The 17402-nt window shown below is 45.7% G+C and overlaps 1 protein-coding gene across 4 annotated transcripts in view; it reads right to left on the bottom strand.

The window, feature by feature from the left end:
• Positions 1-17402, bottom strand: part of NIPBL (NIPBL cohesin loading factor) — a 295876-nt gene that overhangs the window by 152572 nt on the left and 125902 nt on the right. For all 4 annotated transcript variants that reach the window (XM_048849291.2, XM_048849294.2, XM_048849300.2 and 1 more), the window contains exon 4: positions 16835-16965. In XM_048849291.2, the coding sequence (XP_048705248.2) occupies positions 16835-16965 (131 nt within the window). The remainder of the gene's footprint in view (positions 1-16834; positions 16966-17402) is intronic.

The raw sequence follows: 17402 nt of genomic DNA, 5'->3' as shown, positions 1-17402 counted from the left end.
TGTCCTGAGGAAGAAAAAGTTAACTTTCAGCATTAATCCTGGGTCCGTTGTGATAAGAATCTCATCCTGTAGTACTGAGGCACCATGGATAAAGACACATTTCCAAAGCTCTCTTTGAAGAGGTGATAACAGTTAAGGAGGAGATCCTGATTATGAGGAAAAAAAGCAGGGCTTGCCAGGTGCCTGTTAACCTGGAAAGGATTTATCAATGATGTTGTCCTTAGTAAATGGAGGAAATACTGGTGGCTAGCAATCAGCTCAGTTCTTTCCCAGCTCATCATGCTCAAAATTGCTGAAGCGTGTTTTGTAAGGGTATGTGGTTTTGGACCTATAAATAAGGCACACTGCATGTACTCCAGGTTATGCTTTATATTTGCAAATTATGCACGTGTGTCATTTATAACAGGAGTATCTGAGTTCTGCTTGTGTGTATTGATTTGTTTCAAGAAAACATAAGCATAGCAGAGAGTTTTGGGGAGTTCCTGGAGGACTCATTTTCTATTTTTCAAATTCTAGGCTTGTAGACAGCAAATTAGGGCTTTGGTGGGCGGATTTTTGGCACAATTGCCAGGTGGTCTGATTTGAGGCTGCATTACCAGAGGGGTAATCTGCATCTGGATTAAGTCTAAGAACCATGTCACCAAGTGAAGTGAGGCACAATTGTTACTGAGACTTGGTTCTGCTGTGATCTTTTTAGTTATGGATTGTCTTGGGAAGGAACACATGGAGAGTGGCTCCAAGGGTCATGAAAAGCAGCATCTTTCACTACTGCTTCTAGGTCCCTACCTTGTTAAGGATATATGAGTTTTTGACCTTGAGGTGAATAGGTTTAAGCTCAGCAATCTGAAGACTTGGGTGCCACAATGACTCTCTCACTCAGGAACTATTCACCCTGGATCTCTCACCATCCTGCTAATCCAGTCCATTATAATACGCATCATCTGATATGTAGGGTCCAATGTATATGCAGGCTCTCCCCCATTTCAATAGTGAGCTGGCCTCCTTGTGAAGAGTTCAAAACTTTGTTCCCCCTTGTCTGTTCACATATCCCATTGTTGTAGCCTTGCCCGTCATGACTGGTACAGACACATTCTGCAGGTCTAGATAGATAGATAGGTCCATCAATGGCTATTAGCTAGGATGGGCAGGGATGTAAAACCATGCTCTGAAGTGTCCCTAGGCTCCATGTGCCAGAAACGGAGAATGGGCGACAGGGGATTAGCAACTTGATGATTACTTGTTCTGTTCATTCCCTTTGAATTACCTGGCATTGGCCATTGTTGGCAGACAGGATACTGGGTTAGATGGACAATTGATCTGACCCAGTATGACCATTCTTATATTCTTAGAAGTGAAGTAGCATGGCCCTAATTGCTTCAAGCTCCACCACTTTATATGTTTTTGCTGTCCATTAGTCCATGTGTCCTGTGTTATCTGACACTTTAAAAACGAGTCCCAAAACTGAGCAAGCTTGAAATTGGTTGTTACTGCCATTTGACCAAACTACAACATTAGGTGGCCTGAAATGAACCTATGGAATGGGTCCACCAGTGCAACAACTGGAGCATAGAGTGTGAAACCTCTTCCTTGTAGCTAAAGTTGGACAAAACTGAAGACTCAGGAAGCAGGATTTTTTGTACTGACTTCACATGGAAACATTACCATTGAAGAGTTTCCACACACAATATTAGTATGCTGCTGAGTTGCATTCGGGCTCTTACTGATGCCATGGGTGCAACTGACAGCTGTTGAATTAGGACCAGAATATTTTCTTGTTTCTCATTGGAAATGACAACCTTATCTTTGGTTACTATTGTATTATGTCCAGAATTACTTGCAGGTGTTGCTGCCAGATCATACTTCTTCATGTTCACCACAAACTCATACTCCTCTAGGAAGATTACAATTGATTTTGTAACTTTTATGCCCCTTAAGAAGGGCTTTGATTAGAAGGTGATGCCATTTGCAACAAACAGTCAAAATTCTCTCATCCAGTGTTCATATTATGGTGGGGGAGAGAGGGGAGTAACACTGTCACGCCTGATAACACTGTCACGCCTAATTTTTACAAGTTAGTTTTCTTTATGCATAATCACTGTTTTTTGAAGAAATGCTGTATTTTTACCACCTTTTAGGGGAGCTGTTTCAGGTAGCAGGGGATTAAAGTTCTCTGCTTTAATTTCTCTAGAGTCAATTCTTGGAGTAGAGTTGCTGCCTGGGAATAGGGCATTGGTATTTTGGCTAAGATTCCTGAAAGAGGTGATTCCCTGCTTGCTGTTTGACAATCTCTGTGTAGGGACTGGTGTACATATTGTAAATAAAGCCAGTTATACTAAGAAAATTTCTAGACTCTGCATCACTGATTTCTCCTCCAATGGGAAACTGACCTGGCAAGGCCATTTATTCTGCTACTGTTCAGCAGTGGGGAGGTACAGGTGTCTGAAGCCAGACAGAGTTCCTAATGAGAAACTATGAGTTGTTATTCCTGTTGCACTGAGATGAACATGTAGTGGAAGAGCTCAGAGAAATCAGAGCTGCCCAAGAGTCAATAAATTCCCCTACTGGACCAACTTCTGTTGGTGAGAAAGAGAAGCTTTTGAGCCTACACAGTGGTCAGGTCATGATCTGAGCTCTGTGTATGCTCAAAAGCTTGTCTCTCTCATCAACAGAAGTTGGTTCAATAAAAGATATTACCTCACCCACCTTGTGTCTCTAATATCCTAGGACCAGCACAGACACAACAACACTACATACATTAAATCTCTCTGTCCAGTAATTATCTCAAGAACTGAGGAAGGACTTAAAACAGGGCCTGAAGGCCTGGCAAGATTACCAGTCTGAGTCACGGATTTCTCCTGCCATAGTAAATGAACCTGCAAGGCATAGAAATCTGCTACTGCTCAGCACAGGTCCTACACTGCTATGGCTATGCTGAGGTTCCCACCAGTTTTGACACTGGAACAAACTTAACTGATGTTTTTAAACTAGTTTGTATTTTTTGGTAAGTTTATCCGGTGTAGGCAAGACACATGAAAGACATTCAGGTGATCTCTTTGCAACTCAAATCCTTGCATCCACCACTAGACTATCTACTTTTAACTAATGTGGGGAGTGATTGGGCAGCCCTGTGAAGTTGCAGCCTGCAAAATAAGAGAAAAGGAGACAGAGAGATGTGCTAACTATAAAATCCATATTTATGAATTTCAGAAGATGCACTTCCTGTAAGAGTAAAGAGAGAGTTCTAGAACTGAGCTGCCTTGTCTTCTTTTTAAATGTATCTATGCTAGAAAAATTAATAGGTATATTATAGTAGTAGCTCATAATGGTACAACTGCCCTCTGCAACTTTAACTGAACAAGTCTAATGGCATAGTGGCAAATGCCTAAATTCTATCTATATCAGTGCTATATCAATACAACTGCATCACTGATGGCAATAACTGAAATAAAGGTACAAATATTTCTTGTATAGATAAATCCTGTTCCCACTCCTCCCTCTTTTCTTGTTCAGCAGGGAAGAGATCGGATAATCCTCTTGGAATGCAGCAGTTATTACCTACCTGGTAGGTGTGAAGTTCTGCATTCCAAGAAGATTAACAGTTTAACTAGCTGAGAGTTGGAGTGAAAGTCTCTCTAATTGCACTGAAGAAGTCTGAGAGTGTTTATCATTTTACTATAGAGGCATTTTCACTATATCCAATAATATGGGATGAAAAATCCTTGACTCCCACTAAACTTGTGTAATTGGGCTTTATGTGGTTGTCTCCTCCACCAGCACTTGTATAAGACAAACTGCACTGTCCAGCTGAGGGGTACATGAACAGCAGTTCACTGCCCCTGCTTCATTCTTGGAGAGGTGGAAGGAGTAGAAGAGGGTGCAGGGATGCAGGAAGGGGGATGGATGTCAGTGATAGGAACGCCCAAAATTGACCATTCAGACCATACTAATATCAGGAAGATAACTATAGCATGAAGGGCCTTTCACAGGCCACCATTTATATACTTTTCACTGTATATATAAAAAAAGAGTTGGCAAGTCAAATATTAAACCTATACGAAGCAAACAGAAAACTGACAAAGTATACACATTTTTTGAGGAGAGAATAATTTCAAATTTACAAGTAAATCCATTAGTTTATGAGTTAATTGAAAACTTAGTTTGTAATTTCTTTGACCTGAATGACTTTAATTGCAGAACATGCAGACCTTTCCACCCTTTTGAATATAAATTAATTTTGAAACTAGATTGAATTTAAACTAAATTAATGACTTTTTCAATCCACTGTTATGATTATAAAGGCTACAGGTGGCCAAGTAGAGCTCATAACTGTTGGCCACCGTGACTGAGAAAGTTCAAGCAATTACTATCCTTCCTCTATAGCAATTATGAATGCAACAATTGTATTGGGTGTAATGATTCTGAAGGAGTCTGAATATGTGTGTCAGAGTTCTCACTGGTAGAACACCTGGCCCACCTGTCACTTCTCTTGCCACACATGTTTGGGCATGTGTACTTGAAAGGCTATGGCTTTGAGGCCTCTGCACCAATATGCACGAGTCAGCACTGCTGTGGAAACAGAGGGAGGAATGCCTGGGAAACAGTTAAAGCACAGAAACACTGCAACTTGGGGACTGGCTTTCCCCCATCTCTCTACATATTGCTAGTCACACTAACACAACCTCCTAAAGTAATAAGTCAAATTGCAAATTAACAGCCAGCTTCAGTTAGCTTGTTCAGCTCTGGTGAGCCAAAGCAGCTATAAACCCAACTTTTATTGGCTAATACACTCTGGTTACTTTGCACTGAACTGGTATGCAAGTAAATCTCCCCTTAATATTAAAATAAAAAAAATTAATGTTCACACTATGCATCTTTAAAATATTATAAATATCAGATGGTAGCATTCCCTTTGGGTTTCTTGTTTACTGTTTGTGTATGAATTTTAAAAAAAACAGTTACACACCTTTTTCATTAACGGTTGTTCCTTTGAGATGTGTTGCTCATGTCCATTCCATTCTAGGTATGCGCACACCCATGTGCATGGTCATCAGAGATTTTTGCCTTAGTGGTATCCATAGGACCAGCTGTGATTCCGCCTTGAGTGTCATGCTCATGTGTCGGTATATCAGGCACCGCTGGCCCCACGCCCTCCCAGTTGCTTCTTGCTGACAACTCCGACAAGGGCAGGAGGGCAGGTAATGGATTGGACATGAGCAACACAGCTCACAGAACAACAGTTATGAAAAAGGTGGGTAACAGTTTTTTCTTCTTAGAGTGCTTGCTCAAGTCGATTACATTCTAGGTGACTCACGAGCAGTATCAACGGAGGCGGGCTCATAATTCACAGTCTTGCAACTTGCAGCACTGCTCTGCCAAAGCCAGAGTCATCTTGAGCTTGCTAGGTCAGCACATAATGAGACGCTAACGTGTGGACAGACAACCAGGTAGCAGCCCTACAGATCTCTTGGATTGATACCTGTGGCAGGAAGGCTGCTGACAACACTTGTTCCCTAGTCGAGTGTGTTTTCACAATCACCAGCGGAGGCACTTTCGCCAGCTCATAGCAGTAGTGGATGCAGGCCGTGATCCAGGACAAAATCCTCTGAACAGATACTGGCGACCCTTCACTCTGTCTGCCACTGCAATGAACAACTGCGTTGATTTACGGTATGGCATTGTTCTATCTATGTAGAAGACAGCACCCTCCTGACATTCAGGGTGTGTAGCCTACGCTCCTCATCTGATGCAAAAGGCTTTGGAAAGAAGATGGGCAAGTATATGTCCTGATCAGTATGAAAATGGGAAACAATCTTGGGCAGAAACGCTGGGTGTGGTTGCAGCTGGACCTTAATCCTTGTAGAAGACCGCATAAGGTGGCTCCGAAGTAAGGCTCGGACACCCTGCAGGCTGACGTTATAGCAACGACAGCACACAATTCAAGTCCCGTGGGCGGGGTGGGGGGGGCAGCTGGAGAGATGCTGGAAGTGTGAGTACAGATGCTCCAGACCTTTCAAAAACCATGTTGTCATGTCATGAGTGAAGCTCGACCTGCCGTGGAATGGAGGATGGAAAGCTGAGACAGCGGCCAGATGGACCTTGACTAATGAGAGGAGTTTGAGGTGCAGCAGATAATCCAGGATCTCTCGCAGCGGGGCCTGCTCAACCCAAATACGCCATTCCGAGACCCAGCATGTGAATCTATTCCATTTGGCCAGGTAAATCACTCTGGTGAAGGGTTTCGTGCTATCCAGCAAGACCTGCTCGACATGGGCTCAGCATGCCCATTTGTCCGTGCTTAGCCATGCAGTAGCCAAGCTGTCAAGTACAGGGCCACTAGATTTGGATGCAAAAGGCTGCCATGGTTCTGTGACAGCAGATCTAGGCAGAGGGGCAGCTGCAGCAGGGCAGCTACCGAAAGGCTCAGCAACGCGCCGAACCACTGCTGGTGAGGCCACGCAGGGACTATTCGGATAATTTTCACCCTATTTTGCCTGATCTTTACAAGGATTCTATGAATCAGTGGCACTGGCGGGAAGGTGTACATCGATGACCACGGAATGAGAAAGGCATCTGACAGGGAGTGTCCATCCATTCCCAGGATTGAACGGAACACTTGGCATTTTCTGTTCTGCCTGGACATGAACAGGTCCACCTGGATAGTCCACCACCTCTGGAAGATTATGCTGACCACCTCCAGATGGAGCAACCACTCAAAGTGAGAGGAGAAAGTCCTGGTGAGGTGATTCTGGTTCCAGACAGGTGCACGGCTATCAGATGAATGGCCGCACACAAAAATCCCAAAGGCAGAGAGTTTTTTGACGAAGGGCTGAAGACCTGGCACCTCCCTGACTGTTGATGTAACACATCACGGCAGTGTTGTCCATCAGGACCTGCACCACCTTGCCCTTCAGATGGGGCAAGAACACCTGGCAGGCCAGGCGAACTGCTCTGAGCTCCCTGATGTTGATATGGAGGTCCAGGACATCCCACAACCAGCAGTCCTGGGTGCTCAGCTCGCCCAGGTGGGCTCCCGAATCCAGGTCTGAAGCACTGGAGACCAGGGTCCGCGATGGGGATGGGGTCATGAAAGGGACTCCCTCCATCAGCAACTCAGGGTCCAACCACCAATCCAGAGATGACCCAATGTGGTCCGGATCCTGACTATCCGGTCTAGGTCATGCCTATTGGGAATGTAGACCAACACCAGCCACGCTCGCAGCGGCCGAAGATGGAGCAGAGCATGGCTGACCACATATGTACACACAGCCACTGGCCCAACAGCTGCAGGCAGGTGTGAGCCGTGGTGAGTGGGTGGTTCTTTACATGGGAGATCAGCTCCGACATAGCCTGAAAACGCACTTCCAGAAGGAAGGCTCTGGCTCGCGTGAAGTTGAGAACCACCCCCAGTGAACTCTATTTGCTGGACGGGAGTTAAGGTGGATTTTTTTTCTCATTTATTAACAGGCCCAGAGTGGGGCAAGTGGCATGCACCAGATCGAGGCTCCTCTGAACTTGTTCCCGAGACCTGCCCTTGATGAGCCAGTCATTGAGATATGGGAAAACCTGGACCCTTAGGCATCTCAGATAAGCAACCACTAGCACCATACATTTTGTGAACCCCCTGGGGGCCAATGAGAGGCCAAAGGGCAGCAATGTGAATTAGAAATGGCGCCAGCCCGCTATGAAACTGAGGAAGCATCTGTGACCTGGAATATGGAAATAAGCACTCTTTAAGTTGAGGGTGCTGTATCCATCTACCGGATTCAGGAAGGGGATGATGGAGGCCAGGGAGACCATGCAAAACTTCAACTTTTTGAGAGACTTGTTGAGACCCCCACTTTTGCCATCAGAATTAGGAAGTAGCCGGAATAGAAACCTTTTCCTTTCATGTCCCGAGGGACCTCCTCCACCGCCCCCCGGCACAGGAAGTTCTTGACCTCTTGAATGAGGAGTTGTTCATAAGAAGGGTCCCTGAAGAGGGATGGGAAAAGGGAGGGTTGGAGTGGGGGCGGCTACAAATTGCAGGGTATAGTCATGAGTTACTATGTCCAGCACCCAGCAGTCCGAGGTGACCCACAAGCAGGCCAAACAACAGAGACAAAAACAATTGTGGAAAGGACAGGGTGGCTCCAGGGAATTGACTGGGGTGTCACTCTTGAGCACACCTTCAAAATGAGCTTCTGGCCCCCAGGATGCTTCGCTGGCCTGGGCTGCACAGGTGAGCGGGAGGAGAAAGAGAGGCGATGACGAAAACTCAGGTCTCTATCCCTCCTCCTAGCAGACCCCTGACAAGGCTGACAAGGCCTTGGAGGTGGGGGTGGCCAGAACTGCTTCTATGCAGACTGAGGTGTATACATGCCCAGTGAGTGAAGGGTGGCCCGAGTATCCTTCAATCCATGCAGTCTTGCTTCTGTTTGTTCGGAGAAGAGACCACTCCCATCAAATGAGAGGTCCTGGACTCAGGTCTGCATCTCTTGGGAAAGACCGGAGGTCCGCAGCCAGGACCTGTGCCACAAAACCACCCTAGCTGCCGAGTCCGCAGTGTTCCACGACATTTGGAAGGAGCACCTAGCCGCCGCAGTGCCGTCCGCCACCAGGGTGCTGAATTCATGGGCCAAACACTGTGGAAGGGACTCTCTGAACTTATGGAGGGAGTCCCATAAATTAAAATTCTATCTACCCATGGTTCACCACCAGGAATTGCAGGCTGGCAGTGGACTAAATTTTTCTCCAAAAAGGTCCAATCTTTTGGCCTCTATTTTTGGGAGTTGAGCTGATGTGCCCCTGCTTGTCTTTTTTGTTGGCCGCAGAGAAACCAACAAGCCCAGAGGTGGGTGGGTATAAAGGTACTCAAATCCTTTGGCTGGGACAAAGTACTTCTTTTCAGCCCTTTTGGAGGTGGGAGGGATGGAAAACAGGGTTTGCCAGAGGGCCTTTGCAATTTTGAGGACCCGGTCATGCACTGGTAATGCAACACGGACCAGGGTAAAGGCTGAGAGGACGCTGAACAAGGTGTCTGCCTGTTTGGCCATCTCCTCCACCTCTACACCCAAGTTCTTGGCCATCCATTGAAGCAGGGCCTGGTGTTCTTTAAAGTCATCAGGTGGGCTGGCCCGCAAGGGTCCCACGACCGCCTTGTCCAGGGATGAAGATGATGACTGTACCACTGGGGGAGGCCCTGGGGCATTGTCCCCTGTGGGGGAGGGAGGTTTAGGGGAGCAACTTGTTGCTCTGAGGCAGAGGCAGATGAGCGGTGCAAAGCGGGAATCATCATGACCGGAACACCCCATGTGCTCCAATAAGGCCACTGTGCTGGCCACTAGCCATGCTGACAAGGTGGCGCCGTTGATGTAGACACGGCCTCGGAAGCCTAATTGCACCAATGGAGTCTGGGTGAGAGGCTGAACTGCCCTTCCGTGCTGGAGGAATCCTAGTTCAGTGACCATGGTGGGGCCGTTGATGCTTGCGTCTGCCTGCTCACCGTCGAACACTGGTGCCTGGAATGAGAGGTTCGGTGCTGGTATCAAGGAGGTCGGTGCCGGGGTGACTGGAGTTGTGACAGAGAGTGCTCCCATGGGGCAGGTGACCAAGATCTGCACCAAGAGGACAACCGGCTGGAGGACAAATAGCTGCCGGTGGTACGGGGACTGGTGCCCTCCCCCTAGGCGATCCATGTTGAGATGGCAGGGACCACGATTGTGGTAACAGTGACCAAGGGTGATTCCCAGAGGATCTGGGCTGCGACTCCAGAATCTGCGGTGCAGAGGAGAAGAGCAATGCCTTGTGTTGGGGGATCAGCAGCACTCCACTGTCCCAAGGGGTCTTAGTAGTTGGCTTGCCCTCATAGGGAGACTTTGCAGTTTCCTGCAATGTGGGTGGAGGCCTCTGGCTCTCTCGGTGCCAAGGAAGCTTGGGAAGGCATGGATGCCATCAGGAGTTTGGTTCCCCTACTGCTCCCAGGAATTGGTGGTGGATCCTTTAAGGGACTAAGGGAGGCACGTACACATGGTTCCTTTGCCCGATGGCCCTTCTTGCCTGGTGCCGGGGACTATGCATCTGTGTTTTCTTTTTGGGCACCAGATATGGGGAGTGGTGCCGGGTGGTGCCAGGGGTCTGCTGCACACCGAGGCTGAGATATTAGGTGAGTCTTGGCAGGATGGCTCAGATGCCGGACAAAGGGTAGCCTCCATGAGGAGAGCCCGCAAACAAATATCCTGCTTTGAGTCCTGGGTCAAAAATATTTTCAAATACGACATTTGTCCTTCACATGTGATTCCCCCAAGCATTTGAGGCAGTTGCCATGGGGATCACTTACAGGCATAGGCCTATTATTGTCCACATATGGCTGAAGCCCCAGAGACCGGGACCATGCCCCATCTGGGGTGAAGTAGGACTCTAACTTCTAACTACACTTAACAGCTACTTGACACTGACTACTATATACAAACTATTTACAAGGCCCGAAGGCTTCAAGTTAGAGGAGACGAAACTGCTAGCTCTTGCTATGCAAGGAAAGGTGCTCTGACCAACCACCACAGGTGGTAAGAAGGAACAGGGAAGGTGTAGAGTCGGCATTGCCTGATATACCAAAGCATGAGCGTGGCACTCAAGGGGGCGCTACAGCTGGCCCTATGGATACCGCTAAGGCAAAAATCTCTGACAACCACACACAGGGGCACACACACATTTAGAATGGAATCAACATGAGCAGCACACTAAGAAGAACCAAGGGCATGCAAAGAAAAAGCTATGCTAAAATGGAGATGCTGTTGACAGTATTTCAGTAATTATCCCCAAACTATGCATTACAAACCCGGATTTGAGTTAAGGTGAAACTTAAAAGAAATCTAAATATTTTAATGTATAGAAATGCACAGTTAAGGAATCCAAAACGATCATAATGCTGCCCTTTTTCACTAGGAGGGTGGTGAAACACTGGAATGAGTTACCTAGGGAGGTGGTGGAATCTCCTTCCTTAAAAGTTTTTAAGGTCAGGCTTGACAAAGCCCTGACTGGGATGATTTAGTTGGGGATTGGTCCTGCTTTGAGCAGGAGGTTGGACTAGATGACCTCCTGAGGTCCCTTTCAACCCTGATATTCTATGATTCTATGCCCTCTACTGACACCATGGGGGACAGAGGAAAATGTGTAAAAAAGCCCCCTATTTTTAAAAATCAGTTTAATCTAGTGTGAGGCCACAAACACTGAAATCTCAATCATAGCTTTATTGTTATCGCATTGCATTACTAAAAGATGGAGTTAAATCTTAGGTGTACATTTCTATATCTAAAAATATTTGAATTTCTTTTAAGTTTAACATTGAGATTCCTGGGTTTGCGGAGAATCTACTACACCACTTTAAAAAAAAAAAAAAAAATCTTGTAAACCTTTCCTGAACATATAAGTTCACTGAACAGTCAGAATGTAGTAATGGAAAGGAGAATCATTATGAATGTGAAATTAGTTATTTAAAATGAGAAGAATTCAACCCTGAGGAACCTTGTTAATCCATACTCTAGAGTTAGACCAGTGGTTCCCAAACTTTAACAGCCTGCAAACCTCTTGCACTAAATTGTGAAATCTCGTGAACCCCGTCCTAAAAATGACTATTTCCAGGGATTTAAGTTTAAATTTCCTTTGCACTCCACAATCCATGGGGCTCCTGCTGCTGGACCCCCTTGATCGCCCCCGTCAACTGAGCTCCACTGAGCTCGGGCTGAAGGTCCTGCTGACTGCTGGGGCTCAGGCTGCCAGCCCCAACTGCCCGGCCCCACTATCCTTGGGGCTCGGGCTGCCAGCCTTGTGCGGAGCGCTGGGGTTCGGGCTGCTGGCTCCCCCGCTCTCCCTAGGGCTCGGGCTGTCTGCCCTGCAACCGGGTCTCATCTGCTGCCTCCAATGCCCAGGGTCCTCTGGCCTCCATGAGTGAAATTTTTTTGGCGAACCCCCATAACGTTCTACGAACCCCAGTTGGGAACCACTGAGTTAGACTCAAAGAAGGAGTGACCTCATGAAGCTATACAGAATTTTGATCATGGTCTGTTGAAATGCTCTACAGCAGAATTTTTCACATGTTGCCCTTGGTACAGAAGTTGGACTACAAACAGACTGTGTGGTGATGTGATTCAGTTTGTTCATATACCTTGTTAACAGTAAATATCTCGGAAAAACCCACGACATAAACCAGAAATAATGGAGTACATCAGGGTTCTCAACCTTTTTCCTTTCTAAGGCCCCCCCGACATACTTTAAAAATTCTAGGGTCCAGCAGGGGTGGGGGGCCTCGGGGCAGGGGCCCTGGGCCGTAGTTTGATTTCTATTTCAAGGGCCAGTGGGGCTCGAGCCACCTCCACATGGCGGGGTCTAGGGAGGGAATGCTACCTCCACCCCTGACTCACCGCAGCAGGCCACCCTTCCTGTCGGGAGGGATGGGGGGGAGGGGGAAGGAAGGCAACGTGCAACCAAAAATTATAACTCAAAGGTGGGGGGCTCAAAAACTTTGAAAACAGCTTAGGATGCAGGGAAGGGGTAGCTTGGGGCTGTGGTGCAGACAGGGGGTAGCTCAACTTGCAGGGAGGGGGTAGCTAGGGGCTGTGTGGACACAGGTAGTGGCTGTGGGTGCAATCAGTGGAGTGGCTAGGAGCTATGTGCAGGTGGGGGTAGCTCAGGGTGCAGGGAGAGGGATACTAGGGACTGTGTGCAATCCAGGCATAGCTTAGGGTGTAGGGAGGGCATAGCCTCAAGTTGTGGGGAGAGGGGTATTTGGGGCTGTGTGCTGGGAGGATTGCCCTGCAATCTCTGTTCCCGGAGGGGTCTGCCAGACATGGAGCTGGGTCTCCCCACCCAGGGGGCTCTTACCGGCTGCCTCTGAGGGAGCAAAAGGGGCTAGGAGCTGAGGAGCATCATCAGCCTGGTGCACCAGCAGGACCAGAAGGAACTGTGCTGCTGTCTGCTCCATGCCACCAGCCACAGCAGGAGCTGCTCCACACTGCCCATCTCCGGCTTCCTGGCTCCGACCTGGCCGGGGGCAGGGAAAGGAGATTGGGTGGGAGGGGGGAGAGAGAGAGGTGTGGAGCTGCTCCCGAGACTGCTGTGATCTTGTGCTGCAGTTTGGGGGGGGTGAGAGGGAAATCCCTCCGTGTTCCCAACTCTGCCCATGGGCTCAGGACTTCTGCTCCACAGGGAGCACCAGGACTCCTGCTCCACAGGGAGCACCAGGGCTTGGGGCTCCAGGATTCAGTCCAGCACCTCCTGGCTTCAGCTCCACAGGGGGCACCAGGGATCTGGGCTTCAGCCGTGGGGCCCCTGGTGGAGAACTGCTGGAGTACATCACCAAAATTAGTTTGCAAAATGGCTAAAGAGCTACAACAAACGGGTAAAGAAATAATCCACATCTGAGCTCAGACAACTGCAGCCAAAAGCCTAAATACTAGCTGAATGCCATACAAACTTTGGCAATCCCCAAAAATCTATTTAGCTACTTACTGTCAACTGAACATCACTACTGTATCACTTAATATCAGGAAATGCCAACTCCCTTGTGAGGAAAGACTAAATCTGTCTACATATTAAATTTCCTTTTTAGAATTATTAAAATCGTAAGTAAAAAGAAATCTTCCAACCCTAATTTCTAAGTTGAACTCTTATTCTTACAACTAATACTGTTTGTAGATTTCAAAGTCTATGGAATTCCACTTGTTCTCTTTACTGTACCCACTAGAATCCAACACGTAAGATAGACAGTGTGATGCTGACACACCAGGTACCAACTCATGCCAAAGCCTCAGGCCTCACTGAACACTGACAAAAACATAACTGGAAACAAGTCTGTCTTACCTGTATGTTAGTATTGTTAAGATAAATATTAAGAGCTGTAAGAATGTGTTTGGTGTCTAGACATTATGATTAGTGTAGCATGCTGCATAAACAGATCTCACTTTTAACCTCTATTGTGCATGGTATAAAGTTATGAGCGTTTGCATTGTAAACCTGTGTAATCGTGTAACTCACTAAACAGGAAAAGAAGCATTAATTAATGTGAAGTGTTCATCCTGCACACAAGATGGCTCATTGAAGGCAAATGAGGAACTGTAGCATCAAAGGGCAGAGACCTTGTTGACTACATTCCTCACTCCCTCCAGGAAGAGGAGACCTGCACATGAACATATCCCATCAGCTTGGATTCTGGGGTGAAGAGATAAAAATCCCTGACAAAGAGAAACTGGGATCTTTATAATGTCTGGACTCTGAGGGGGCAAAGATTAACAAACATAAGCAAGAAATCCTCATGCTGCTTGGCATGGGGCACCCCTGAAGGATATACAGAGCTGCTTATTTTAGAAGCTTATATTACCTTTTTAAATCTAAAACTAATTCGTGTGTGTGTGTATGTTTCTTGTTTTAATCTTGTGAATAACTCATTTCTTTTCTTAGTTAATGAATCTTTAGTTAGTATATTACAGTATTGGCTACAAGCATTGTCTTTGGTTTAAGATATGAGTACAACTGACCTGGAATAAGTGATGCTTTGGGACTGTGAGTAACCTGAATATTGTTGTCATTATTGGTGTAAAGTGACCATCTACCACACAGTTCAGCATATCTGGGTGGCAAGATAGACTGGAATGCCCAAGGGGACTGTCTGTGACTCCATGGTAAGACTGCTGTAGTGCTTTAGAAGTTCACATTTGTCATTGGGTTGATGAAATCTAATTACAGAACATACAATATGTTTGGGGTTTCTGCCTTGCTTTTAGACAGTCTTCCCTGAGGCTGCCACTCATAGGCCTGGGCCATTCCAGACAGCGTGATGTACAGTATCCTAGTTTATTCAGTAAAGACCCGGTTTTCTGGTGGCACCTGCTGCCCTGACATATTGTACTAAGACACAGGTTTTTGTCCCAGTTTCCATATAATTGTTTAACTGCCTCACTGGCATTCTTCCATCAGCTGGCCTCACCAACCTTATATTAATAACTCAAGTTTCTACCACCTCTGGAGGAGACTTGAAAAGGCATAAAGAGGAGATACACACCCAATGAGAGTTGAGTGTCTAACTCCACTTGTGCCTTGTCATTTTCTCTATTGAATTGTCTGTGCAATAGAGCGAAATATTCGAGCTTACAAACCTGTCTGCATCACAAAGAAAAGAAACCCTAGCTGATCTTGTCTCACCTCTCATTAGTACTCCACCAGAGAGAGAGTTGGATGAGACTTTCTACGGTCCACCTACTCTGATTCTTGAAGCTGGAGGTAAGGGGAGGGGCCTGTGTGTGTGTTTTAATTAACAGTATGCTTCCACAAACTTACATTTTTTTAAATCTGGCACCAAGTAGTTTAAGGTTAAAACAGCAACCCAACTATGTCCAGATCAGATCAGAAAGTCGTCTTCATATTTAAAATGTTTTTCATTATACAGGCAACAATTTCAATCAAGATGAGGGTTGTTAGATGGATAATTTCATGGATTAAAACTACCCCAAGAAGAAACATTTTTCAAGTGTTCCAGATCTGTAGGATATAACCAAATCTTGGGGTAGTTATTCCCAATTATCTATCCACTAGGACATTGTTTTCTATTTCATGCCAATTATGTATTCAGGATCATTCAAATGAACAAAGCTGAGTAGAAGTGCCTACGTAGAAGTGACTTGGTTCTCTTTTAGGCCTGCCATCTGCTACTTGCAATCCAATCCGTCTGTGCTGACCAATTCAATATGGTCATGCTTTGCCTCATACCCCAAACGCTTTTCTCTAGTATACCTAATTCCTCTCAAAATTTTGCTCTCTTCTCCAGCTCCTCCCTCCGGCTACACACATATGATTCAATGCTTGCTTACATGCCATGCAGCAGAATTGCTACAAATATTGAAGTTTGTATAAATTAAAATTAAACTTTTGTGACAGTTTAAGCATGCTACATCTTCCCCTCTGATTCCCTGAAATATTTTACATTGCTAAACTATTTGTAACTCCTCCTTCCAAGTTTTATATTTTGTATGGAGCTGTTACCAATACCTTCCTTCCCTAATAATTTTTTTAAATGCCATCAGTTTTTAAGCGAGTTTGTTAAGAATGACCATACTTGCTTCACAAAAGGCATCTCCCCTTGCAATGATTCAACAGTTAAGTATAACTTTTCCCTCAAAATCTGCAAAAACTTCATCAGCTCTTGGTTCCTCCTTTGCAAAATTCTTAGCCAGGGACAAATTAACTTAGATTCAAAACAGCTACTCACTACATGACAGCAGAAATTTTTATCACTTTCCATATATTTTTATGTATTAGATATAAACCATTTCCACAATTCCCTCAAACAGCTTTCTCCCCAGGGTCCTGCCCCATGAGCAACTGGGAGGTCACCAGGACTGGGAAGCGAGGGTCTCAGTTAACCCACGTTCCTGCTGTTTGAGATGCTGAAAGCTGTCACTGCAACAATAAAATTTGGAATAGCTGCAGTTCATGTGAACAATCTCACTGGTGCATTAGCACCTTGTACTGCTATAAGACAAGACAAATGTAAGAAAAGAGCCAAAGATAAATTCAAAGCCATTTAAAAACAAACAAACAAAAACGAATACCAAATCCCTCTCCCCTCCGCCAAACAAAATCCCACTAATTTGCAGGAGTCTAACCTTATTTTTGCCAATTTCCCATTAGATTTCTAGTGTCCCTGCTTATCCCCAAGGAGTAACCAAGACACACAGCATCCTGACATTACCCAAAGGTAAAACACAAAGATCAGAATTTGTCATATTTGTGATCCATGTACATTTCTGAGGACTTTAACTTTTTTTTTTAAATCTATAAAATGTAATTAGTAGAAACATATCCTCACCACTTTGTACCCCGTATCTGTTTTGCATGCTTTTCTCCCTGAAAACATTAGGATTCCTTGCCAGGACAGCCTGCAGCAAGACTGGTATATCTCCCTCTGGATCATCGCTGCCAAGGTTATCTTTCAATTCTCTGGGATTGAAGAGATAAGCAAACAAAAGAAAGTGAATGTTTTCAAAATATCGGAGGCTACAGGTAAAAGCCACAGACCTGCTCAACAATAAATAGAAAGACGTCTAAAATGTTGTCCCTCTGCTTCTCAATTTGAGATTCTTATTCTTTTTTTCAGCACAATGGAGGGAAAGTATTTGTATCTGTCTTCATATTAATAATTTCCCCACTATTACCAGTTAGACTAATGATACAACTTCCCATGTTCACTCAGAGCCTCATCTTCTCCATCACAGAACAATGCACTAATGCCAAAGCCACCAAGGAAGTGTCATTTTAAGGGTAAGGGGATGTGTTTGTGTGTGTGTGTGTAAGTGTGTGTAAATCAATCAATCAATCAAACCTCACTTCTATCACACTCAGGTTTGAGCTAACAATTTAAGCATGCTTCCTGTTTA

Source organism: Caretta caretta, chromosome 5 (genome assembly GCF_965140235.1).
Source record: "Caretta caretta isolate rCarCar2 chromosome 5, rCarCar1.hap1, whole genome shotgun sequence".
In the NCBI taxonomy this organism is placed as follows: Eukaryota; Metazoa; Chordata; order Testudines; family Cheloniidae; genus Caretta; species Caretta caretta.
The sequence above is the reverse complement of the archived record's forward strand: the minus strand, read 5'-3'. Positions and strand labels throughout refer to the sequence as shown.